Source organism: Muscardinus avellanarius (assembly GCF_963383645.1).
Source record: "Muscardinus avellanarius genome assembly, chromosome: 9".
NCBI classification, from domain to species: domain Eukaryota; kingdom Metazoa; phylum Chordata; class Mammalia; order Rodentia; family Gliridae; genus Muscardinus; species Muscardinus avellanarius.
In genome coordinates this window covers 40,364,662-40,392,308 of record NC_137795.1, presented here as the reverse complement: position 1 = coordinate 40,392,308, position 27,647 = coordinate 40,364,662, and the positions used below count along the sequence as shown (strand labels likewise).

Sequence of the window (27,647 nt, the reverse complement as noted above, 5' to 3'; positions counted from 1 at the left end):
AGAAATCCAAGGATATTTAGATGCTAAAATTTCAAATAAAACAAATTTTTAATTTTCTGTTAGTCACAGAAAGTGAAGGGTCATATGTGTTCTCTAATATATGGAATCTAGGGAGTAATGGGAATGCCAGAAAGACTCCAGATAACGGAGGAGAAACCTCAGTGGAGCCAGGGAGGTGGTCTAAGGGAAGGAGAGAGGGAAGAGTGAGGTTCACTGAAGGAATTACTACCTTCAGCTATGTGTACATATGTGAAAATACCAATGTCAATCTCAATACTCTGTATGGGGGAAGGGGGGCAGATGGGGAGGTCCCACCAAAGGCTGTGTGCAGGAATGTCACTGTCAACATAATTTACAGTATGATGTGAGACTATAATGCACCAATAAAAACATATAAAAATAAAACACCATGCACTGGAAAATTATTGTTTTTCTAATTTTCAATCCGCTTTTGATGACGCACAGGAGGACAGCCTTGAACCTAAGAAGCTTCTGTTCATTTTGTTATTCAGTGCTCTGGGAGCAAGGTATAGCGAAGGGGGGCAAATAGGGCCATCCGTCCCTGGGGTCAACCTGTAACCTTGTGTAGACTGCAGCAAAGGAGAAAGGGGTATAAACCTAAAACACGGCCAACTCCCTTCCCCTTGAGCCATTAACTTGACTCACACTTCTACCTGAGTCAACTGTTTACATTTATAACATGCCTTTTTTTTCTTTTTTCTCTGCTAGGTCTTTCGTAGAAGTTTCCACCGCAGAGTTTTTTGTGTTCTACCAAGCTTTGCAATCTTACATTGTTGACTGCTCAGCTAATGACCAAAAAATGATAAACCTGAATTAAAAGCTGTGTTCTCTTTGGATTACCACACAAAAGGGATCCCTTGGCATTCTTAATTCTGTTAGATTACTATACACAGGTGAAATTTTTGCTTGCTTTGTTGACTCACTTTATTTTTTTTAATGGCTTTACTGAGATGTAATTAATATAACATATAGTTTTCCGATTTAAAATGTACAAATTAATGTCGTCAGCACATTCACAGAGAAGTGCAACCAATCATCACAATCTAATTTTTGAACATTTTTATACCCCTCAAAACAAAACAAAACAAAATCCCTGTATCCTTTAGCAGTGTCTCCCATTTCTTCCAACTTCCTGCCTCTGGAAACCACTAATCTTATTTCTGTTTCTACAAACTTGTCTATTCTGGATATTTCACATAAACAGAATCATATACTTTGTGGGTTTTTGAGACTGGCCTTTTTCACTTTGCATAATGCTGTCAAGGTTTGCTGACTCATTCCTTAATGAGATTGGAATTTATTCTACACACTGTTTTCCAAATACTAAAAGTACATTGGATATTGATAAAATGACATTTAAATTACACTTCAGTAATGCATTTAAAAGAAAAGGGTCAAACAAATATTCATAAACATAAATCATACAAATTATACTTCAATAGAGTAGTTCCACTGATATCAGAAAGGCTTACTACATTTAATCCTGAGTTGATAATTTTTGGCATGAATCCTTACATTAACAATGCTCAAATTGTTCGGTCTCAGGTCTTTGTTAGTCTTAAAAATATTGAGTGTACCAGTATTGGGAATAGCCTAGGAAGATTTGAGAAAGCTATGATTATAAATATATTTCAGAAATTGGGTGAGGGGCAAATCTGTGCCAGGACTTGGTTTCTGCCTAAAAGCAGGCAACTATTCCAATGTAAATTAACCTAGCTAAAGGTGATTAATAAGTCTATAGGAGAGGAGAACTAGGCCTTTCTCTATCTAAAGACAGATCTTAGGAGAGGAGAACTAGGCCTTTCTCCTTCTAAAGACAGATCTACAGGATTGGATAAGCTAGCTAAAATGGTAGGAGGGGTTGACCTTCATGAAAGGAGACACCTTGCCACACCTTGCTGGGGGAGGTACCTTACAGGGTTAAGGGGAGGTACCTTACAGGGACATTCACTACGTCAGGATTACATGAACAAGATGGAGGTCATGGGTATAAAAAGTCCGGTCCACGTGCTGCATCTGGGGAGTGGTGAGGTGGCCCGGGCCACCCTCCCCCCTCATGCCATTTTGGCATGGGGCTGTAAGTATTTTCTGTGTTTCTATTTTCTGTATTTCTATCTTTTAAATAAACTTCTTTAAATCTTCAGCAACTGTCCAAGCTATGCATATTTATTCTTAGCTTAGGACAAGAACCCGTGGTTTTTCTTTTTGGTTGTTTTGGGTTTTGTTGTGGTTTGAGGGAAATTGTGTCTGGGACCCTAACAGGGGTCCCTGGGAACAGTTTCCCCACAACCATATTCTTCCAAACCGTAACACTGAGGATCTCAGGGAACTTTTGTGTATGTGGATACTATGTGTCAATATTCACCATATTATAGATTAAAATGGAGAAATTTTAAAAGTGATCTTACTTAAAATAACAATAAACTTATGTGTTGCAAATCCATATCTTAAAGAAAAAGTTATTTTCTAAAACAAAAGAAAAATAGTGAAAAGAGGGACCTTTTGCATTTTTATAAATCTTTTCAGTTTCTAGCCTAAGAGAAGAGAGTTGAATTTTCATTTCTGTTTCTGCCTACAATCCATTGCAGTATCCCTCACCTGGAAAATTCCACTGTGAATTTACAAGAAAATTAGAGGAAAAAGAACCAATAACCTCTTAGCATTATTTGGATAGTAGTTTTGGTCACATAGATCCCCAGAAGGAATCTTAGGGGTCCTCAGGGATACTCAGGTCATCCTGTTAGAATTGCTAGTCTAGCTTCTGCTCTAAAACTGACTGAGGTTAATTTTAATGAAATTACTTAATCTGCACTCCCATCAATACAGAAACTTTAAGGTGAAGACTCTTGGAAAACAGGATTGGGAAACTTCCTGAATTGTAGTTTTCAAAGCATTGTGGCTACCATGTTATATAAATGTGGCTACAACTTATCTAAAGTAAGCAATCAAAATGAGATATATCCTGCCGCAGAACTATTTCCCTGCTCAGAGTCAAATATTATTCTTGATTCCTCGGCAAGTAGAACAAATAACACATTACTTATTATTGACAACATTAAATGCTGTTTAAACACCTGCTTACGAAGCTATCTACAGCTTGCATTCATTCCTGTCATTCATGGAGAAGTTTATGTTTCACATTCTTTCAAATTTTCTCCCATCTGTGGTGGTAAAACATTGCTCTTAGTTTCTGAATTTGCTTCTTAATAAAATGTTCCTAAATTTTTCTAAAATTGACCTTGACACAATAATCTTCAAGTAATTGTGCTAATTTTAATATTTGAAAAATAGTGATTTAATGGTCAGTAAGTATGTGATTAATTTTAATTTAGTCAATATTTCTTTATCCTATACTTTACAATTTAAGAATAATAACATGATTAGTAGAGTTATGGACACCTTAACCTCTGAAATAGTTAATGATACTCACTAATGTTGTAGCCATTCATGTGGATGGTCTCCAAAGTTTTGGACCTCTGAATTAAGGTGTACTTTCCAAATAGTGTGATTTAAAACTAAATGTAGAAATCTAGATATTTGAAACTAGACCTTAGAAACAAGAGTTTAGGTGCCTACCTTATAATATCTCCTTCAAGAGCAATCACTCTTTTAATGATTTTCTGTTCTGGGTTTTTAGGAGACCTAGAAAAAAAATACAAGGTTAGTTATGTCTCTATTGTTTTAAGAAAATTAAAAGAAATTCTACAATAAAACAGGCTATCCTAAGGTCATTATAGAATCCTTTTAACCCATGTTGTGATATCAATCTTACTTAGGTACCAAGTGATATGAAGTTACTTTTGAAGTAATTCTCATTTTAAATCTCTAGAAACAAAGAAACAATGCTGAAACTTTACAAAAATAAAAAATACAGAAGGATAAATAATTTTATTAGGGTATAAAATGTTATTAAATTATTATGATTACTTTAAGGACTTTTAAGAATGAAAATTATTTTAAATTATTTTATTAGTATATTGCAATTATATATCATAATGAAGTTCAACAATATAAAAAACATACATGTATACAGCTTTGTGCATTCATCTAATAATTATAAATTTCTTTGAAATGATAACATACTTAATTAGGTTCATTTCAATTAAAATTGACAGAGAAGTTTGATTTAAATTCCCCAAAATAAGTGAGGTGTGGTAGAGCATGCCTGTCATCCCACTACTTGGGAGACTGAGACAGGAAGATGGCAGGTTCAAGGACAGCTCAGCAATGTAGAGAGGCTCTCAGCAACCTATTGAGATGCTGTTTCAAAACAAAAAGTTAAAAAGGTCTGGAGGTATAGATCAGAGGTAGAATGCCTTTGGGTTTAATCCTCAGTAACACACACATGCACACTCTCTCTCTCTCTCTCACTCACTGAAAATGTGAAGTACTTTTATTAAAAATAAAGAACTAGAGAATTCCTTTAAACTACATTTAGGCTTAGCCATTTGGCCATTATAGAATCTAGAGCTAAAATGGAGCTGCTGGTAGTAAAATAAATTGACATATTCTGACACACTTAACAATGACATCATTTATTTTAATCTGCTCAATCAGTAAATTTTTACTTGAAAAATTACTATTTAAATAAGTCCTTCCATCTGCTGATATACACAACCCGTGTTATTCCTTTCCATATTGTCATAGGACTGATCTTTGAGATCAAGAGAGTCTAGAAATAGGATGACACATTAATTTTAAGATTATGTTATTTTTAAAACTTTTTATTTCTACCTTAGGCCCTTCCTCTCCCTCCTCTTTCCCTCTCCTTTTCCTCTGCCTTCTTCCCTTCCCCTTTCACTGAAGTCCCTCTCCAGAAATCTGTGTCTGTCCTGAGCAGCCTGTCAAGTCTTCCCAAACCATAGCTGTGGTCAACAGTTGGACTAAAACCTCAGGAGGGACCCAAGCCAGAACCGCACAGCTGAAAAGCCACTTCTGCCTTCCCAATCCTCAGTAAATGTGTGAGATAAATGCTTGCTTTTTTTTTTTTTAAGCTGCAAGATATGGGAGTAATCTGTTAAACAGCAATGGATAGTTTTATCTTAATATAGTCAGTTTCCTGCCAATAACATTTTAATGGACCCATTTCAAGGAACATCTCGTATATCACATAAATGATCATTTAATATATATTTGAAAATCATGGATAGATAAAAATGTTTTCAAGTCACATATTGAGTTGAACTACATTTTAAAGCATATAAGGCAAAATGTTGAAAAGATTAAATATATTCAAAATGTATATTTCATGAAAGAAAATATGCAATTTCATAAGATTTATGTTTCATGTTATATCTGGTAGAGAAAATGTAATCATGTGAAGTTTTGCATCTATTTGTGACAAATAGTCATATAGCTTTTCATAAGCTTAATTACTAATATTCTTTATTTTAAAAAGAAACTTGTTGGAAGTTTTGATTCGCTTCTCATTAAATTGAGTACAAATGTATTTCTATAATTTCAATATCTTTAATGTTCAGCTAGAGGGTGGGGTCTGGCTCATTTGGACTGATGGAATTTGGGTCCTCTGTGAATGGCAACTTAGGAATCTTTTAGAAAATGCCCCTCTTATTTCTCTCTGTTTATGTAACTAGCAATGTGAAAAATACTAATCAGCCTCAGTGATCATCCAATAATTGCATATTTAAACAATAGGATGTTAAAACATTTTGTTACTATGTTTACAAAGATACGCTACTAATAGTAAAAATAAAATATTATTGGGGGTATAGGAGCATGAGTATCCTATATATAAACTGTGTGGTCATGTAAAATGCCTTTAGGTAGGCAGTTGAAATCGTATATTCTTTTTAACATTACTGTACTTTCTAGGAATTTACCCTAATGAAATGATCATGGATGTATGCAAAATTTTAACTCTATGAACACGTAAAACAGCCCTTTCTATTAAAAAATGAGAAAAAAAATCAATGAGAGGAGATTGTGTAAAAAAAAAAACTACAGACCACTAACATAATGAAATACTTTATAGTAATTAAAATGATTTTGTAGAAAAATGATTAATAATAGTGAAGTATCAATAGAATATATACATTAAAAATGAAAGTTAGAAAATATAATTTGTACTATGACTTCACATTTGTAATTACACACACACACACACACACACACACACACACACACATAAAATGTACATCCAGTTTTGTTGAGAAGAATCTAAAACAGAAGGTGGATAGAGAAAGTTCAGTGTACATTAAAAGCTTTTATGCCCAGATTATTGGAATGCCCTTTAGCAGATGATAACTGTTTGTGTCATATGACATTTCATGAGAAGAAAATGCACCAAAATAAGTATAAGACCAAATATAAATTAACATAAAAATGTATTTCAACAATTTTTAACCTTTGAGATGCTTGAGTAGTTATATTTTAAAAGAATCTCTACTTTAAAATCATGAAACAAAACAGAATGTGTTAATTGAGCTATCTATATAATTAAAGTCTTATAAATTACTACTTCAAACACACCTATACATTTTAATGTGATATTAAATTCATGGATCTAATCAAATAATTCAAAAGGACAAAAAGCTATTACTAACATTAATTCCATTAATGCTGCTTAAAATCTCTAGATTTTAATCACTAGGCTGCTGAATGCATTACTTTGATATAAGTAGAATTGGTAGGAGAGTTATTGCAGATTTACATCATAAATGTTATTAAACTTCTCTTTGTCTTATTTTCTTGGCCACTTGCCTATCTCCTAGGAACAGTGAAGAGAAACAGGCAAATGATTAGGCCTTACTTTAAGACCACAACATATGCTGCTCCATGAACAGCCCTATCTGCATTTAAATATGTAATTTTAGCAGTTTCATAATATGCAATATTTTATAATACTTATGTTTGGGACCTAGATTGCAAACATTCTATTTTATGTTTGTGATTAAGCTAGGCAGAGTTTCTGCAGGGGACAAAGCACCTAGGATTGTCTCTATACTGCATGGGCCTCAGCAGATCTGTTTAGCATAGCAGAATATGTTTCTAAACATCATGGTTATGGGGTGAAGAATGAGTTCTAGTGTAGACATAACAGGACTTCTGTAAAATGATGCTCAATGTTATTTGAATTTCGTGTCCTATTATGACACAAATGTTGTCATTTTTATTTAGTGACAGGAAAAAGACAGCTGATTTCATTGTCTCAAAGAATATCCTACTCTGGGTGTGTTGGGACACCTGTGTAATCCCAGTACAAGGGTGGCTAATACAGAAGGATTTCAGGTTCTAAGCCAGCTCGGCAACGTAGTGAGATCCTGTTTCAAAATAAAAAAGAAGAAAAGAAAAAAACTAACTAAAAAAGACTGGAGTATATCTCAGAGGGAGTATACCTGAGTTTAATTCCCAGTACAAAAAAAAAAAAAAAAAGGCATACCCTACTTGAATCAGGTTATTGAACAGGGACAACAGAATCTTGACCGGGCACTGGAGAGATTGCAATCAGGTTTCTAGCAATCTGAGCCTATAGCTGAAGGAATAATAATGTTGTATTTCAAATACATGTTCACAATCCCTTTATGCAAGTAAATATGTTTTAATAGTACTGATGAGACAATAAAAGCACAAACTTTAAAGAATTAAACTCCTACTTAAGAAATTTTCTTAGTTAAAGGTAAGCATTGTTTTTACTTTCACTAATGATGATTGGGAGAAATTTAATGAGAAAATAGTGACAATTGGTCTTATTTGTAAGTCAGTCTTGATTATGTAAAATCAATGAAATATGTGTTATAGCTGTAGCTTTTGTAATTAAAAAGAGCTGCAATACTTTTGTGATTGAGGGCCTTTGATCCTGAAAGACAAATGTCTTCACTTAGTTATGAAAAATCTAAAAAATTTTAGGATAATCATAGTAATGAGTTAATTTCCACCAATGTTTATTAATTCAAGCATTTCAAAACATAGAACAGTACAATCTTTAGGTATTAGATATATTTACAACCGTACCTCATTGTCCAGAACAGGTTATATGTAAAGGAACAGATAGAGCACACATATATTTTGCATATTAAATACTGCATATTACTATGTAACATGAAGTTATTAAATTAAATAAAACCCCTTCAACTATTAAGAACCTCTCTTCATAAAAATTTAACTCTCTAATTTATTTTGTTAACTTATGCATTTATATATTGAATATCCTTAAAGTTGAACATACCTGTGGAAATCCTTAACATTAATTAAAATACTAGCTATTCTAGACTCTCAAAGTGCATACCTTCATAGAGAAACACTATTATTCTTTTCCTAAAATACAAAAATTGATTGTTTACCCTCTAGTCAAGATGGTCTCAGCCTTCTAGCCACACTGCTAACCCAAGTATGCTTTTCCCATACAATATTATGTAAGACCATGGAATAAAACAAAATTAACTGGACTTCAAAAGAATAAAACCATTAAGAGAGCTTCACACCCCTAATATTTCCATGAAGTCAAATAGATTTGGACCTTTAGCTTCTTCTATAAGCTTGGGAAATACAACATATTTTTGTAGGTGTAAAAAATATTCATACCACAAATCATAAATTGTCAAAAGAGCAAATTACTTGTATTTTCTGTATAAAGTGTTATACACATCTATCAAAGTGGCACAGAGAAGGCTGGGTGAGTGCAGTGCAAAATGAATACTAGCATGTGAAAGCTGCAGTAGGGTCCTTTAAGGTATGCGAGGTGTGAGTAGTATCGGTAGCTTACTGGAAAATGCTCAGCACACTCGCTTGCCAGTTTGCAGTGAAGTTGGTGGGACTGTGGACTGAGAGCTGTCAAGCTCAGGCTGCGCACAACCTGGTAGCAGTGAGAAGAGTGAGATCAAAGGCAGTCTTGCCTGTTTTATCTACCATCAGCATCTAAACTTTACCTACCCTTCCAGATGGAATTATTTTCTAACCAGTCAAATATATGAAAAAGAGACTGAACTTTTACCTATCTAAATATAAAATATATTATCAATGGTTAACTAAGCTTTTGAAGACTGCTTATTTGTGCCCAACAGGTGCTATGCATAGACACAAGTGTCATAAGTGTCCATCAGAGCTACACACTTGACACGACACAACCAGAGTGTCTTCAGCATAACTTGTGCTCAGATAGAATGGAAAGTATACACGGATGTGCCCACCCTGAGCGCTTTGCCCCATGACTGTGGGCATAGGGATACCATAAGACACTTTTCGGAGTCAGACAATACATAGCGAAGAGCTGGTGGGAATGGGGACATTGCGGTGATAGCCAGCCTTGGGGACTTAAGGGCGCCTTGATAACTGTGAGTCAGACAGGCCAATTTACTTCTCCACTGATGCCAATAGAGAGAGGTGTCACCTGGGGTGCAGAGTCTCTCCCCTGTGCTATCATGCTAAGAACTCCCCTGGGCTTAGATGCGCTCTGACAAAAAGAACTATAAACAAACTTAATTTGACTTGAATTGCCTCAGAAAGCTCTTAAGTTTATCTTAAATTGAAAAAAATAAGATTTCACTTGCAAAAGGAGAGTTAAATTCAGTAGTGACAAAATAAAGTTACATATTTTACATATCTTATTTTTATTACCTGAGAATTTGTACCCATTCCATTTTCTTTTTCCCACTGCACATAACTATACATTAATATGCACTCTGGTGACTTTAGTGACATGCATTATTAATGTCTCCACTGTTCTGCTGGATTCAGACTTTCCTCGTAAAATCAAGTTAGGTATATGAGCGAGGAAAGGTGAGATTCTGCATAATTTCTCTAAATGCTCATTCTCCTGGAGAATGTTGACAGTGCGGAGGTTAGAACTTAAGTAGAATATGAGGCATCCTGACTCATTTCTGTTCTAACCCCGCTGAACTTATTAATTTTTAAAATACAATACTATTGTTTTGCAGAAGAGTTCCCAGTTAGGTTCTAATAACTACACACAATTTGCTCCCTTGAAAATGTCAACTTTTTGCCCCCAATAGCAAACTCAATAGCATCAGCAAGTGTCTTCAGAAAAAATACATGAGGTCTGGGATTTTATAAAATCAATTGCAACTAGTCACCCCTGAAAACAGCATTATCATTTACTTGCTCAGCTTGACAGCTACTTACATAGCTATAGTTGCTAAGTTATCTGCAGCTTTTTCTACGCATTTTATCTTCTGCAGTTTATACTATAATAAGCTATTACTATGATAATTTGTGTATAGACAATTTAAGCTAAATAATACTAAGGATTGTCCTGTGCTGAAAGGAGGTAAGTCAAAAGTGACAAAATTTTAGGTGAAGGGTTAAGAATTATTGCGAAAGCCTATGAAAGGAACTTTAGGGACAAGAGAAAAAAAAATGAACAAAATTATTTCTCAGGACTAATAGAAGTTGCCTCATTAGGGGACAAAGCAAGCCAGGGACAGAGAAATGACTAAAGAGAAATATAGTCTCGACCATCACGTAAGATGAGAGCACCCTGTCCATGAATTCAGAAGACAGACACAGAAGCACTTACCCTTCCCCTTGGAGTCAGACCCGTGGAGTAGCTACCTTTGGGATCTAGTCACGAAACACACTCTCAGGATCAGGCAAAGTTTAATTATCATGGGTGTTACTCAAAATCAAATGCTTGTCCTTTCTTACTTGGTTATATTGGAAAAGTTTTATTCTTTAAGAAAATCAGAAGATCAAAATCTTCCTAGTTATACAGAGCAGAATGGTGGCTGCCAGGGGTTCACAGAGGAGACAGAAATAGGAGATGTTGGACAAAAGGTACAAAGTTTTCGTTAGGCAGGCATTACAGAGATCTAGTGTACGAAACAGTGACCATGGTATTGATAATGTATTGTAGACTTAAAAATTGTTGAGAGTAGACCTTAAATGTTTTTGTGATTAAAAAATCACATATATATAAGTTAATAGATTTATCAATTAGCTTGATTTTTTCATATCACAATATTGTAAACCAAAAAATATAACATGCATATATGTTTTGTCAATTACATATATACATTAAGAGGGCTGGGGAAAATATTCCTACTTGATATTGTTCTAGATATAGAACACCAAATAAATTCTTTCCAAAAATAACAACCATATCTCTATTCGTGATCTAGCCTTTCACAAGGCTAAATTCTGTTTTGGCATTTTAGTTGATCACACAGAGCCAGCAATAACTACAAAATATGTTCAAGTATATCTTTTTTTCTAAAAATATTAATTATGTCAAAGCTACATTTTGTCAGATTTATTCCTTTCTATCATTCTTTAATGCATATATGGATATTGAAGTATATACACATATACACTGTAGCTACTTCTTTTTTCTAGTCCATAAAATTTTATTCCAGATAATTGAGCACCCATTCAAAATAGAAACACAGAGTGTCGGCCACATAAGTTGTTCCTTACAGGAGGCTGCCTTGCTTCTAGGTTGTGAGACATTGATTAATGTGAGAAGGCTGCTGCTTTTCTGAGCCTCAGTCCTCTCTTCTGCACACACACACACACACACACACACACACACACACACACTGGACTCTAATCTCTACAGGTGTCATGTTAGTGCCCTTGGTGAGCTGTACATTTCACAGGCTCTGAATTCACTCTTGAATTCGAACATGATCAAGTTGTTGTTTTTTTTTTCCCCATACCAGAAGAGGAACCTGAGAATATCAAGTCAAAATGAGAGCAAACCTTCCTCTTTCTATGTGGTTGGAATTCATGGGGGCCTGGTTTCTATATGATTTCTACCATGAAGCTTAATAAGTCTCTCTAAGATGCATATATGTTCTAAGAACCATCCATGATCCTCAAATACCTCTACGATGGAGTAAACCAAGGATAAATAGATGTAAGGGAAATGATCTCCAACTGTTCTTCCATGTCCGTGGGTTAAATGTATGAAGGAGGCTTTTATCTAAATAAAAGCAGATTCTCAGAAACATATGCTCACCACCCACCATTCTTTATCCAAATGGATGAAACTTGGGAGGTTCTTTTCACTGTAGCATGGAAGTTTTGCCAAGAGACAGGAGCACAGACAGCAGCTATTAAGAATGAACTCCACTGTAAATCATGCATGCAGGGGTCTAATCCACATTAGAGTGGGGTTCTCTGCAATGGCAAAACCATCTTTTGGAATCACCACATGCATAATGCCTTGACTTACAAAACAGTATCATACTCTCCTTAAAACTTTTAAATCACTTAACTCTGTTCCCTAAAATATAGGGCTTTTCTCAAAAAGACATAAAATCAAGTAAGTACTTTTCACAAAAAATCCTCTGATTCAGCTTCATTTTAAAATATAGCGCCCCAAAGCTGTCCTGATGCATAGCGCGTTTCTCCCACCCTCTATCAGCTCTTTCTTGCCGCTGCCATCTGTCTCCCTTGCTTTTTCCAGCACAATGCCCATCCCTCCAGGCTGTTCACTGGCACTCAGACACTCCCTCCAATTCTACACAGCACAATCCAAGAAATATTCCAGGTCTTTTCCAATTCTTCTGCCCAAAGATTTCCTTCAGCAACACCCTCCTGTATATTTTAGACACTTACCCTTCTCAGACATTGTTTGTCGATTAGGTAATATGCAAGTTTGCATTTGGCCCTCTATTTTGAGCACAGTAATTTTCCTGCTATATTGTTCTATGTTATACATAGAAGGAATTTTTTCTGAACATCTTGTGTCTTACAGTTACAATTCCCTAGGTCCTTATAATTTCAGCTATAAAGATTGAAATACAATATCCAGAGGAGTCCTATGATGAAAAGGTAGTTAATTAAAATGTTTCTAGGAAAAAAATCATATTTTGTTTTTATTAACTTTTAATACATAGAAGTCTCGCTACTTGCAGGTATATTGATCTAATCATACAGCCAATATCCTACAATAAAATTATTAGTTATAGGTCTTAAATTTTATAATAAAAAAGGCAAGAAACTGAAAATCAGAGTTGCAGCTGTATAGAACTAATGAGAAGATGAAAAAAGATAAATGACCATATTTTAATCTCTTATAGTATCTTTCAAACTATATCACCACTTTCTGAGTTAAAATCTCATTTTAATTAGTTCCCAATGATCCAATGTAATCACTCTGAAATCAAGAGATTTGCTGTTTAGAATGCAGGCACTGTCATGGCTGTGACTGTGTGTACTTGACCCCCTGCCTGTTAACAAAGAGACTCAATTAATTGTTTGCTGTTTTGAATGGCTATTTTGGTTCACCTCCACCTTTCTTTGAGTGTTAAGAGGCTCAATTGCTTTATCACCTTAACCTCAGCTTTGGAAAATGCACATGGAATTTCTTAACTGCCAACTAATAAACTATCTTGATCCAGAAAGCTAATTTTCAGGACCATAGCTCCTAGATGTCTTTTGCTAGAATCAGCTGAAGTAACATACTGACCTGGTGCCACATCAATGTCCAAGAGATTCTCTTAATTTTGAAGGCAGCATTAGTCTTAAGCTATTGTCTTGATAGGGGAAGAGAGACACACTAGCACCTCAGAGGTCTAGTACTGTTACATTGTACTGCCACAGTTACAAGGAAACACTAGGTTTGTTAGAAGTTTTACCACATGTAACTATGGAATGCTTATGCTTTCAGTAAACATTGAAGGTATGCAAATTAATGATGTATTTTTCCTATAAACTTTGTGTTTTTCCTATATACCTATATACTGTTAAATAGTTTTGAGTGTGAAATGGGATGTTGCCACGCATAGGTAAGAAAGAACCATTATCAGTGACAATCTGAAGGTAAAACACTAACCTCGGCCGGGCGTGGTGGAGCACGCTTGTAATCCCAGCATTCGGGAGGCTGAAACCGGAGGATGGCGGTTCGCGGACAGCCTCAGCTACTTGGTGAGGCCCTCTGCAACTCAGTGAGACCCGGTTTCAAAATAAAGAATAAAAATGGGGCAGGGGGTGTGGCTTGGAGGTCAAATGCCACTGGGTTCAGTCTCCAGACCCGCAAAACAAAATAGAACAAAAAAACACTAAGCACAAAGGCAAAAGACAGTATGGAATCCATCAAGAGTCTTACAACACTTCAATTTCTTTAGCCCTCATGCTATATGTCATATTTAAAAATTATATTTTACACATTTGTCCTGCCTACACAAGCAGATCATAAGATAAAATGAAGAAAGTTGTAACTCACTCATCTAGTCCCAACTCAGTTACTCACACTTAAAAAAATTAGTAATAATCAGATGATAAAGATGATTTGACTATAATACTTTTACCAAGATATGCTGTTAAGTATCTCATATGAATGGAACCATATAACATTTATCACTTTATACATAACTTATTTCACTTAGAATAATGTCTTCAAGGCTCCTTCATGGTGTAGTTGTATCAGAATCTCATTTTTCAATTGCCATGTTCATGACCAAAATAAGTCATGATTTCATAACTATCCTAATTGATGAACATAATAACAATATATTTGTTTACTTCTTATGCTCCAATAAAAAAAGATAACTGGAGCCTAGAAAGAATTTGCAACTCCTCTGTTCTTCCTAAGATAAATTATACTACCAGGTGTAGGGGGACAAAGATGTAATCACAGTACTTAGGAGGCCAAGATAGGAGGATTACAGTTTTGAGGTCAATCTCAGCAACTTAACAAGACACTATTTCAAACATAAAAAATCAAAAGGGGTGGTAGTATAGCTCAGAGTTAGAATGCCCCTGGGGTTCAATCCCTAATACCCCCCAAAATTATACTGACATGAAAATAAATGATTATGCAAATATGTAACCAGTAGATAGTATGAAGGTCAATGGTTCTGAAACTTTTAATGTTCAGAGTTGGGTCCTGAGAATCTGTAATCTGCAATATAACAAATATGTACATGGCTTTGATATAGGTGGCTTTATAGTTCATTTTTATAAACACAGCTGGAGTACCTATGAAATCAAACATACTGGTGCTTTACATGTTCAATGAAAATAAGTTATAAATAATGAATCTTTTCAAAATAAACAGGACAAATAATGCTAATTTTAAAACGTGAAAATTTCCAAACCAGAGGAAAACCAAAATTTTCTATTAGAGGAATAAATAATATTCCAAAATTTCATATTTAACCTCCACCTAGAATTGGACATATAACTAGTATGGAATAGCATAACTCAGGTAAGTGAAGGAATACCATCTCATTTCCAGGGTTTTTTAGAATATGAAAACCTTACTCTGATAAGGCAGAATGACAGGGAAACAAACTATGATATAACAGAAAGTCTTGGGTACAGAATCGTTATGTTTTGGATTTAAAAATATTTCTAAACCTCATAGGTTAGACGGTCAGCCATGTTCAGAGCTTGGACCTAGCCGCCAGGCTGGCTGCTGCAGCTTCTCTTCTCTTTCTCCCTTGCTGCCATAAACTGATAACAATCTCTCACCCTATCTCCCTTCTCCCCTCTATGATACCTCTGCATGGGACTATGGCCTCTGAGTCCTTCTGAACTGTGAGCAAATAAATCCTTCTTCCTCTGAACTGTGTGTGCCAGGTTTAGACTCACAGTGGTGAGAATGCTGACTAAAATGAGAATATAAGTCAAGGATGGTGGTGCATACCTGTAACCCCCGTACTTGAGAGGCTTAGACAGGATTGCAGGTTTGCAGCCAACCTTAGGAACTTAGCAAGACTATATATCAAAATAAAAGAGGCTGAGGGTGTAGCACAGAGGTAGAGTGCCCCTAGGCTTAAAAACAAGAACAAAACAACTCAAGAATATATATGTTACAGTCATAATATTGACTGAATAGTGACCAGATGAAAATATTCTAGGTAGCACCAGCTTATAAAACAGACCTCATTACAATCTACAGCAAGTTTGACTTTTTTAGAGTTCAAGTCTAAAGGCTAACTATATCTTTTTTCGAAAATAATTTATCTCTCTTGGTATCTTTTTAAAAATTATTACTATAAAAGGATGATGGCAACTAGAACTGCTGATCTCAAATGTTGTTGAAGAGATAACGAGCTTTGAGACATCAGTTGCCGAGTGTCTACGTTACATAGAATCAGTCTCAACCAGAGAGAGAGAAAAGTAGTTAAAATGGAGAGCTTCATGGGTCCAGTTCCTAGTTTAATAAGAAAGAAGATATGAGCTATGAAACTGGGAGCACAAAATGAACTTCTCCTACAAAGATCAGTGTGCAACATTCTGTGAGTTCTGTGCTGTGCTCTGTTATAGCTAGACAGCAATTCTGTCACCAAGTAGCAAGCTCAACTCTACTTCCAAGTCAATGCCAGATGGTTATTCAGTTGCTTTTTATGTCTCTTCTCTCTCTTTCCTCTCTCTCTCCTTCCTTCCTCTCTTTCTATTCTTCTGTACCTTCTTTTTTCTCCTTTCTACTTTCCTTCCTTCCTAGAACTTTTTTTTTTTTTTTTTTTTTTTTTTTTTGGTGGTACTAAGGGTGGAACCCAGGGGCTTTTCTACCTCCAGGCTATACTCTAAGACCTATTTTATATTTTATTTGGAAACGGTCTCATTAAGTTGCTGAGAGCCTCACTAAGTGGCTGAGGCTGACTTTGAACCTGGGCAATCCTCCTTGTCTCAGCCTCCCAAGTGCTGGGATTACAAGCATGAGCTACCACGTCTAACTTCATCAGATCTTTTAAATAACTAAAGATGGCATAGCTTAATTAAACCAGTTTAGACCCGATAATTTGTTGATTTTTTTAAATTAGTTCGTGAGTTGTTAAATTTGCTGCTAAATGTATTCTTGTTGGGCAACTTAATTGCACCAGTGAAATGTAAAAGTTCAGTCAAGCAATTTTGCATGAAAAGTGAAGAGAATCTAATTGTTGTAATCTGTTGTATATTTCAATAAATTTTTCCTTGTGTAAAAACTAGGTAACAAAATGAAGACAATGCCATTTTATTGAAAATGTCCAGGAAATACAACAAAGACTTTATAGAACATCCTTAAAAACAAGAACAACTGAAGAAGTCAAAGGCCTAAGAGATATCCAGAACAATCTACTAGAAAGCTGACACATAATAAACATTAAACTGTTTTTTTTAAGAAACATTTGTTATATATAAATACTAATTGCTTAGAGAGTAAAGTTCTATTCAAAGAAGATCGTCATCTAAACAGCCCTTATTTTCCAGTTAGAAGAAATTATCTAACCACAGTCTGAAGACATAAATGATTAATAAGAAGGCCCTGTTGAGTTCTCTGGTTAATTTTTTTGATTCTTTGACTTCTAAAATTATTTGATAAAGAGCCGAGTGTGGTGGTGCATGCTTATAGTCCCAGTACTTGGGAGGCTGAGACAGGAGGATCGCACAGGTTCGAAGCCAGCCTCAGCTACTTAGTGAGGCTCTCAGCAACTCAGCAACTTAGTGAGACCCTGATTCTAAAGTATAAAAAATTAGGTCTGGGCGTATAGCCTGGAGGTAGAAAAACCCGTGGGTTCCATCCCCAGTACCACACACACACAAAAATCTTTGATAAAATTTCTTAAGGTGTATGCCAAAAACATGCAACACTGATTAGAAAAAAAAAGGGGGGGGGGAGCATAATTTTGTCAAATCCAAAACTTTTTGTTTTAAAATATATGTGACTTAAAAAGTAATTCAAAATGCATAACATTTTAAAATGATATTCCCCATGACAGATTTATATCTATTAGTGGTAAGGTATATACAAAATATTAAGGCGGTTTGGGGCTAGCCACTAAACATTTTAAAGTCAATATTTGCTATTACAGTTAAGATGATCATGAATCGGCACAACTATTTCAATAAGGTATTCTTGAACATCGTGTGATTTATATACAACATTTCAAAATGTGTGTGTAACATGAATCTCCAGAAGAATCCACATGGTATATTTTAATTTTCTCTAGAGAAGAATATAAAATGTGGTCTCTCCCTTTCACTATAAATTGTTCCCCAAACTACATTTCTTTCATTCTTTCTTTCTCTTTCTTTCATCATTCTTGATACCATTATGCAAAAATAACTGCTGGTAAGATTTTTTTATTTATTTATTTTTACTTCATTCTAACTCTACACATTCTTTTTTTTAAAAAAAGAAACTATATGTGATGTTGTAAGATCTCCTTTTTTCAATAAAAATCTGCAATGACAAGTTTTTCCAGTTCTTAATTATCTACAGATTGAGAACGTACAGGTAGGAAAAACACAAATTGAAAGTGAAAGACGGGTGGTTTTCTAATGAATCGTATCAATACTCTTAGTTAATGAGGTACTAACCTAAAAACTTAGAAAGAGCTAAATTATTTGGTTTGACAATAGTTACACTGTTTAAATTGTGTGAATAATTAACAATTCTTGCCTAAAGTTAGGTTTATACTTGGCAAATCGAAGCAATTGGTTATGCTTTATATAAAATTTAGGAAAATTTTGGATTTTGAAAAATTCCACAAAATGTATTTATTATAAAACTAAAACCACTGCATTTCTAGGACTGGGGGAAATATCTTTCCTTTCAGTTTACATAAGTAGAAATCTTTTCTAAAACATTCATGCTCTTGCAGTGAGAATGGAAACTCTTTCCTTGAACCTTCTTTCTTTCAATTCTTTCTCCTAAGAAATATTTTTGTTTTGTTTTGTTGGTTCAAAACACACAGTATTGAACCCAGGAGCATCCTGCCTCTTAGCTATAACACCAGCCTTTTTAAATTTTTATTCTGGAACAGAGTCTCATGAAGTTGCAGGGGCCCTCACTAAACTGCTAAGACTGGCCACTAACCTGTCATACTCCTGTCTCAGTCTAATTACTGGGATTATAAGCATGGGCCTGGCTCTTCTTCCTTATTTTAGCCCCATGGAGGCAAGCCCATCTACAAAAGCAACACCTGCCACTTACTCCTGTTGAAGAGTCAAGACATCTGTATTCATCTGAAATAAACAATACCTTCTCTTAACCTTTGTTCTGCTATATTTTTGGAAAAAGCCATAGGGATATTAATATAAAGGAGTTAATTTAAAAAAAAACAGTAGGACATTTTAGTAGAACATTTCATGTGGAAAGCATACAATATATGCAAGATTTTTCCAAAGAATTTTTTTTAACATCCCACGGAGGATTGGTTATATATTAACTGAGCAAATTTGTCAATACCAGTATTTGATTTCAGACTCTTAGAAAACCTGAGTGATTTTGCCTCTGTAATTCCCACGTTTTCAGAAATAATAAAGATATGTTTGAGCTACTGTCCTCCACAAACTAGACCCTGCTGTGTCATTGAGCCAAAGTCATAAAACTGAAACAGGTCACAGAGCCAAGTACACACCTCCATGAAGAAGCCATTGATACAGAGCTCTCTTCAGAGCAACACTGTGACCTTAGATCACTAGTTACTCAAAGTTAAGTAATTTTAGTAGAGTCCTTACTGCATAAGCACTCATATTAGGGGGGGAAAGGTACATAGAACATCAAAATTTGCACCTTTGTTGGTGGTATCAGTAGAAAATCCTGGAACAAAATAGGCATGAAGGCCTGGCAACTCTCTGATCCCTGGAGGTGGTCCCACTAGGTCAAAAATGAAGCAAATTGGTGGACATCATGAAGGAGCTAACACAACAGGGTCCATGAACTACCTAAAAGGACTCTACTATGACTATATAAGTACACTTTGTGAGGATAAAGTGTCTTCCTGTCTTTTGAAACATATATACAATAAAATGTACATTTGAAAAGTCATGAACATTATACCAACCACATTTATTTTTCTTAATTAAAGGTTTTCTTTTTTTTTGTGGTACTGGGGGTGAAACCCAGGGGCCTTCTACCTCTGGACTACACTCCCAGACCTATTTTATATTTTATTTGGAAACAGGGTCTCACTAAGTTGTTGAGAGCCTCACTAAGTAGCTGAGGCTGGTTTAGAACCTGTGTGATTCTCCTGTCTCAGCTTCCCAAGTGCAGGGATTACAAGCATGCACCACCATGCCTGGCTTAAAGGTTTTCCTTTTTTGTTTGTTTGTTTGGTGGTACTGGGGTTCCTGGAAGCACTTCTACCTCCGGGCTACACTCCCAGACCTATTTTTATACTTTTTAAATTTGGAAACAGGGTCTCTTAAGCCAGCGCGGCTGGCTTTGAACCTGCACGATCCTCCTGTCTCCGCCTCCCAAGTGTGGGGATTACAAGCATGAGCCACCACGCCCAGCAAAGGTTTTCTTAACTATCAGAAATTAAATAATCGTGTATCAACTACATCAGATGGATAATGTTTTTGTTTTCTCTTTTGTTATGTGTTTAGATAGAATCTTGTGGTTCAAGTCTTAGTCAAAATAGTTTGAAAATTTCTTTAGGTCACATATTTTTCTAATTTATTGGAAAAAATTATATGATAGAACCATTAATGATGGTCCCTTAATCTTTCCAAACAGAGAGCCACTGCTTAAAGATAATTAACTAGGCTGGGATAAGAGCCTGCCATGAGGCAAGGCTGGTGCTGGGGCCTCCGAGGCTGGGATTGGAGCCTGCTGAGGGCTTAGGCCAGTGCCGGAGCCAGCAAGGCCGGGATTGGAGCCTGGCGAGGGGTTAGGCCAGTGCCGGGGCCATCGAGGCCGGGATCGGAGCCTGCTGTGAGGCAAGGCTGGTGCTGAGGCCTCCGAGGGCAGGATCAGATTCTGCCGAGGGATGAGGTCAGTGCCGGGGCCAACGAGGCTGGGATCGGAGCCTGCCGTGAGGCAAGGCCGCTACTGAAGCCTCTGTGGCAGGGATTGGCGCCCGCCGAGGGGCTAGGCTGGTGCCGGGGCCAGCAAGGTCAGGATCAGAGCCTGCCGTGAGGCAAGACTGGTGCTGGGACGTATGAGGCTGGGATCGGACTCTACCAAGGGGTGAGGCCAGTGCCAGGGTCAGCGAGGCTGGGATTGGAGCCTGTCGTAAGGCTAGGCTGGTGCTGGGGCCTCTAAGGCCAGGAGAGTAGCCAGCCGAGGGGTTAGTTTGGTGCGGGGGCCAGTAAGGCCAGGATTGGGGCCTCCCATGAGGCAAAGCTGGTGCTGGAGCCAGCGAGGTCGAGATCAGAGTCCTCCAGGTGGCCAAGCCATTACTGGGGCCGTCATGAGTGTGATCGGAACTTGCAATGCGGCATGCACAGAGAAATAGCACAGAAAATAAAGTCCAGATCCTTCCCCTAATTAGCAAGAACTAGGAGGAAAGGGGTAACTGGAGGAGGTCGAGTAGTAGAAAGGGCCCTATTGAGAAGCAATTAAGGTGACCAATCAGAGGGGAGGGGATGGGGGAGGATGGAATCTCTTTAAAACTCATGAAGTACATAAATAATTATATCAAGGATAATCACCAATTAAGCATGGGATCGAGGGAGGGGGAGGGAATGGGATGGGGATTGGATGAGGGCTTATTGGATGATATGTACTTCTATATCCTCTCAAGTCTTGTATTCCAAAGTGATGTATGATTACAAAAAAAAAATAAATAATTGCCACAAAAAAACCAAAAGGAAGTAGTGGGAAAAAATAACAAAGATAATTAACTATTAGCCCTTAATATATCCCCAACTGTCAACTTAGAACCATATATTTTAAATTATTCTTGTATCATTAAATGTCACATAATTTTGATTCTATTTTATAGACATGCAATAATCAAGAAATAAATCTTCCTCAAAATAAAAACATACAATAAATTCCATGTGAGTATTTTTATAGGGAAATATAAATAAAATGGTCATTTTGTCATTAAATAGAAGTTTTTGACAATTATTATATAGAAGACAAAAAATAAGAGGACTGAGAAGTAGAATATGCAAATTATATGACCCTAGACTTCAGGTAGCCTAATAGCCTAATTGCCAAGGTAATGTATATGCAAATCAAACAAAAGACTCAGTCCTTCCTTTCTGAAATAATATTTCAAATGGTTTTCTTTCTTTTTTTTATTATGGTACCTGGAATTAACAAAGAGGCATTCTACTTCTAAATTATACCCCCGGCCTTATTTTGTTTTGCAACAGAGTCTATTGCCAAAGGACTTACTGAGTTGCTGAGGCAGGTCTTGAATCTGGAATCCTCTTGTCTTAGCACCCCAAGTACTAAGATTACAGGTATGCATACTCAACTTGATATAGTCTGTAGGTTGTTAACTTGACAGAATGATAAAATGCACTGCTTCTGTGCAGTAATTTTTTAAAGACTGAGAAATTTTCTCAAAGTTCATTTAAGAAATTATTGCCTCCCATCACAAACCCTGACTTCAAATTATACTACAGAGCTAGAGTAATAAAAGCAACATGGTACTGGCACAAAAACAAACACATGGACCAATGAAACAGAAAAGATAAGACAGAAAAAATTCACACTTATAGCAAATTGATTTTTGACAAAGGTGCAAGGCACATACATTGGAGAAAAGGCAGCCTTTTTAACAAATGGTGTTGGGAAATCTGGTTATCCAGTTATAGAAAAATGGAACTAAATTCTTACCTCTCACCCTACACAGGAGTGGACTTAAAATCTAGAAGTTAGGCCAAGATTTTGAAGCAACACTCCAACATATAGGCAGTGATAGAAACTTCTTCAACAAGATCTCCAAATTTCAGGAAATTAAAACGAGAATTAAAAAATGGAATGACATTAAATTTAAAAGTTTCTGGTCATCAAAGGGAACCATCAAGAATCTAAAAAGAAAGCCTACAGAATGCAAGAAGATCTTTTCCAGTTACTGCTTTGATAGAAGATTAATATGAGAGGTGGGATGGGTGGGGGGGAGGGAACCAAGTATTGTGTGCATGTATGTCACTCTCAACATGATTTATATGATGATGTGAGGATATAATGCACCAATAAAAGTATATTAAAAATTAGTGACTCACGTGTTTCCTCCCTTTCTGTCATCATTTAGGAATTTAGTGTTCAAGAATCTAGAAGTATAATACCATCACCAAGAGTCATGCAAATGTTTTTAATCCATACTCTTGTAATCTCTCTTTGTACTAGCAGATACTTGCATACTTACTGGAGTTGACCTGTTTTGCTAAAACTACTCAGGTCTAGAGGTGAAATTTAAGGCGATTTACAAGTATTACGATAAAGCAGTGACCAATTAGAAGAAAAAGTAGGTCATAAATGGCTGCTTACTTATTATTACTGCATATTGGCTGAACATCACTCCTTCTACAGACACTGTGCCTACCCACATTCAGGTAATATCAAGAAAAGAAAATGAAAAGAACTCTTCCTTTCTTGCTATTTAGTTACTAAGGTTGAGTATATTTTCATCTTTCCAATTCATAATCACTACCCCCTCAAAGTAACACATGTATGGGCCCCAAATGGCACATTTATATTCTGTAATCCCAGCCATTGTAAAACTAAGTAATATTCAAAACCCCAATACAATACTAAACCAAGCAGATTCTCTCCCACAAGGCTTCAGTCTCTTAGCCTATGTAACACAGGTCACATAAGCACACATCCATAAATTGACCATGTATGGCCACATTTATTCTTTTTTTTTTTTTTTATAAGTCTTTATATATAACAATTTTTTTATTGAACATAAATAGTATACATTTACACTATATTTGGTGCCCTCCCCCCCCGCCCACATTTCCCCCCCCACACACACCAATGGTTGTCCAGGTTAACCATGTCTTATTCATAATTTTACACATGTTCAAGTGTAGACCCTTATTAATCGAGACAGGCCTTCCTCCTCTCCTATCTTACCATCCAAACTTAGCTAGTATTTCCCCTTCAATATCTGGAGTCCCACAAAAGAAGAGACACAAAGGGCTAATAGATACATGAAAAGATGTTCTTCATCACTGGCCATCAGGGAGATGCAAATCAAAACTACACTGAGATTCCATCTAACCCCAGTCAGAGTAGCAAGCATAAAGAAATCAAATAACAACAAATGCTGGCGAGGATGTGGGGAAAGAGGAACTCTTTTACACTGTTGGTGGGAATGCAAACTAGTTCAACCACTATGGAGATCTGTGTGGAGATTCCTAAGAAAGGTGGGAATAGATCCACCATATGACACATTTATTCTAACACAAAGAAACCTGACATAAGATGAAATAAAAAGAAATGGATCATATGGCATATGAGATTAATTTTAAGTATTTACATTTTGCTTAATCTCATTGAGAAGTTTATGTTATTTATTGCCAAAAAACTCAGATTCCTTAAAAAGGAGAATTAGTAAAAGCAGACTCCACTATATGTTTAGATTAAATTTAATAAAATATTTAGGATTATCAAACTAAATAAATGAGTGCTTTAATACAATGCTTTAGATTATATTTCAAACCAACAGAATTCTTTACCAGAACAGCTTATGATTTGAGTGATATAACAGGAAAAAAAAGTACTTAAGCCTTGTGAAAATTAGAGTTAAAATAGTAAATAAATTTGAAAATATGCTAATAATTTTACTTAGATAGTCATGTTTCTTTAAAACCTTTCCCAGGTATATTTTATTTTTTCAAAATTATTGGTTAGAAATAGTTAATGTTGGAGCCGGGCATGGTGGTACACACTTGTAATCCCAACATTCAGGAGGCTGAGACCAGAGGATCTCGGTTTACAGAAAGCCTCGGCTACTTAGTGAGGCCTTCTGCAACTCAGTGAGACCCGGTTTCAAAATAAAGAATAAAAAATAGGGCAGGGGGTGTAGCTCAAATACCCCTGGGTTTCATCCCCAGACCCTCAAGAAAGAAAGAAAGAAAGAAAGAAAGAAAGAAAGAAAGAAAGAAAGAAAGAAAGAAAGAAAGAGAAAGAGTGAGTCAATGTTTTGCAGGCGTGGTGGCGCACACTTGTAATCCCCGCGCTTGGGAGGCAGAGACAGGAGGATCGCGCAGGTTCGAAGCTGGCCTCGCTGGCTTAAGAGACCCTGTTTCCAAATAAAATATAAAATAGGTCTGGGAGTGTAGCCTGGAGGTAAGTAGAAGGATTCCATCCCTAGTACCACAAAAAAAAGAAAAGAAAAGAAAAGAAAGAAAGAAAGAAAGAAAGAAAGAAAGAAAGAAAGAAAGAAAGGAAGGAAGGAAGAGTCAATGTTTATGTTTGGTTATTATAATAAGGCTCTTTTTGTTGATAAATGAAGCCTACTACCACTCTTTTCTCCAGTTACAATAGTCTAATCAGTAGAGGCTTCACGTAATTACACTAAAAACATATAGGAAACAAAAATTAATGCTATCTTCAGGTCTGTTCTTGCAGTCTCAAATTGTTTGATTGTTTATAAATCTCAAATTGCTTAAGCAAGCATGACTATATTCTTTGACAGTTTGGCTTGGAGAATTTTTTTGCGTGTTGGGGAGGGAGTATTGGTCACTGAACCCAGGGGCCTTCCAACTCTTAACTAAACCACCCAGTCCCCCAGTCCTTTTTATTTTTTATTTTTAAACTAGGTCTTGCTATATTGCTGAGAGTTTCACTAAATTTCTGAGGTTGACCTGGAACCGGTAATCCTCCTGAATTTCTCAGGTATTGAGATTATAAACATGTGCCACCACACCTGGCTATCTTTAAGAAATTTGACCTCTAAGGCTCAAAAATCTATTATAAAAAATCATTTAGGTTATTGTTATGAAATTTAGAAAGCATCATTTGAAGTGACTAGAAAATCTTAAAATTTTAAAAATAAGATAGTAAGTTGATATCCCAAATCAAATGCAAAGAAATGTAGCTTTTCACTATTCACCCTCTCTTTGTTAATTAAGTCAAGTTCGGGTCTACTTTAATAAGTTTGCTAAATTAAAAAAGCATTTTTAATTTTTTTACTTCTTTGGAACATAAACTCTATACTGGTTAGGAATGAAATAACAAAACATTCATAGTATGAGATACCATTAATTTTAAAGATCCCCCCCCCTTTCAAGTGAGTTAGAACATCAGAATCAAAGGTATATAGATTTACTTTCTCTTAAAACAAATCTGTATGTAATTTGATATCAACAGACAAAAATTTAATTTCATTAATAAGAAACTATACCATTCCTAATCAGAATTTTTTAGAACACAATTTTTAAAAATGAAAACCAAAATATAGCCACTCACATTTACTAACCTAATGACTAAAAGCATGGCTTGAAAAATTGAGTGAGCAACATGACAGTCACTGGAAATACTTTAATAACAAAAACAAATTATTACAGGTATAACCAACTATCATGCTAGGTGCAAGACAGAACTGTAAAAATTTTTAAAATACCAAAAATACCAGTAAAAGCGATTTGAAAATCCTGTAAGGGGCACTGACATTTTTATACATTGCACATTGGTGAACCCAAGTTGTATTTCCATCTACTCAATCAGAATTAAAATATGCTGAGCTTAAGATAAATAAAAAGGCTGATATTTCCTGGTCACACTTGTAAGGTGGACCAAGTTTTAGCACCTCTTAACTGTCCCTCACCCCACCTTCATGCCTCCTCTTTACCCTCGAGTGCTGCTTTGGGCATTTTTGGTTAAAAAACAATTTTATTACCTAATTTTAGCCAGGTGGAATTTAGGACAGATTCTTTCAGGCATTTGTTAAGAGGCCCTTAAAAACTGAAAAACCTTTAAAAAAGGAAGGAGTCTATCTCTACTATGTCCAACAGGACAAATTGTGAGGAAAATAATCTTAGTTTAGTGCCTTCTGGGTCCCTTGCAAACCCTGCTTTAGAGATTATCTATTATTATCCCCAGTTGTGAAGCCTGTCCAAGCTAACAGAATTTTTAAAAGATAAATGAGAAACAACATAATAGAGAAGAGAGAACACTAACTTCAAAGTTGGGAAACTCTATTTTGGTTTCCAGTCAAATCTCATAGTCTCTCCTGGCCTCAGCTGGTTTATTTGTAAAGCACTATCTTCAATATCCCCTCAGTACTATAACATCATTACTAGGTGCAGTTGAATATATCTTCACAGTTGGAAAAAAAAAAACTTCAAACAGTAACATTATCTACTTCTAGGAAACACCAATATTCTAGCTGGGCACCGTGCTGATACCTGTAATCCCAGTACTTAGGAAGTTGACAGGACAAGAGCAGGTTCAGGGACAGAGCTGGGTAACCTACTGAGACCCTGTTTCAAAACAAAATAATTCAAAAGGCTGGAGGTATAACTCAGAGGTAGAATGTTTTCCCTGTGTTTAATCCCCAGTAACACACACACACATACGCGCGCACACACACACACACACACACACACACACACATGCACACGGGTGTGGGAGCATCAACATCCTGAAGCTTGCTATAATCTTCCTTCCTCACTCTGTCTTTTCTTCCTTCCTTGGTACTAGGGATTGAACTCAAGTATATTCTATCTCTGACATATACCCCCACCCTATTATTTATTTTATTTTATTTTATTTTTTGCACTACTGGGAATGGAACCCAGGGGCATTCTACCTCCGAGGAACACCTCCACCCTTTTATATATTCTTTTCTTAATTTTTATGTGGATCATATTGAAAATGGCATTCATTGACACAGTTCTTGGTGCCCCCACACCCACTTCCCCTTTCCCCCTCCCAACAATGAGTGTCCAGGTTGACCATGATACAGTCACAGTTATACACATATTCAAATGTAGCTCCTCCATTAATCAACCTCAGCCTTCTTCCTCTCCTGTCCTTCCTTTCTAGCTTTGCTGAGGTTTCTCCTCCATTATCTGGAGTCCCT

The 27,647-nt window shown here is 36.0% G+C and overlaps 1 protein-coding gene across 1 annotated transcript in view; it reads right to left on the bottom strand.

Moving 5' to 3' along the window:
• The window catches only part of IMMP2L (inner mitochondrial membrane peptidase subunit 2), a gene marked incomplete at both ends in the record, with an annotated part of 874,930 nt that overhangs the window by 298,656 nt on the left and 548,627 nt on the right, over positions 1-27,647 (bottom strand). Inside the window, one exon of the mRNA XM_080701778.1 lies at positions 3,598-3,663. Within this exon, the coding sequence (XP_080557904.1) occupies positions 3,598-3,663 (66 nt within the window). The remainder of the gene's footprint in view (positions 1-3,597; positions 3,664-27,647) is intronic.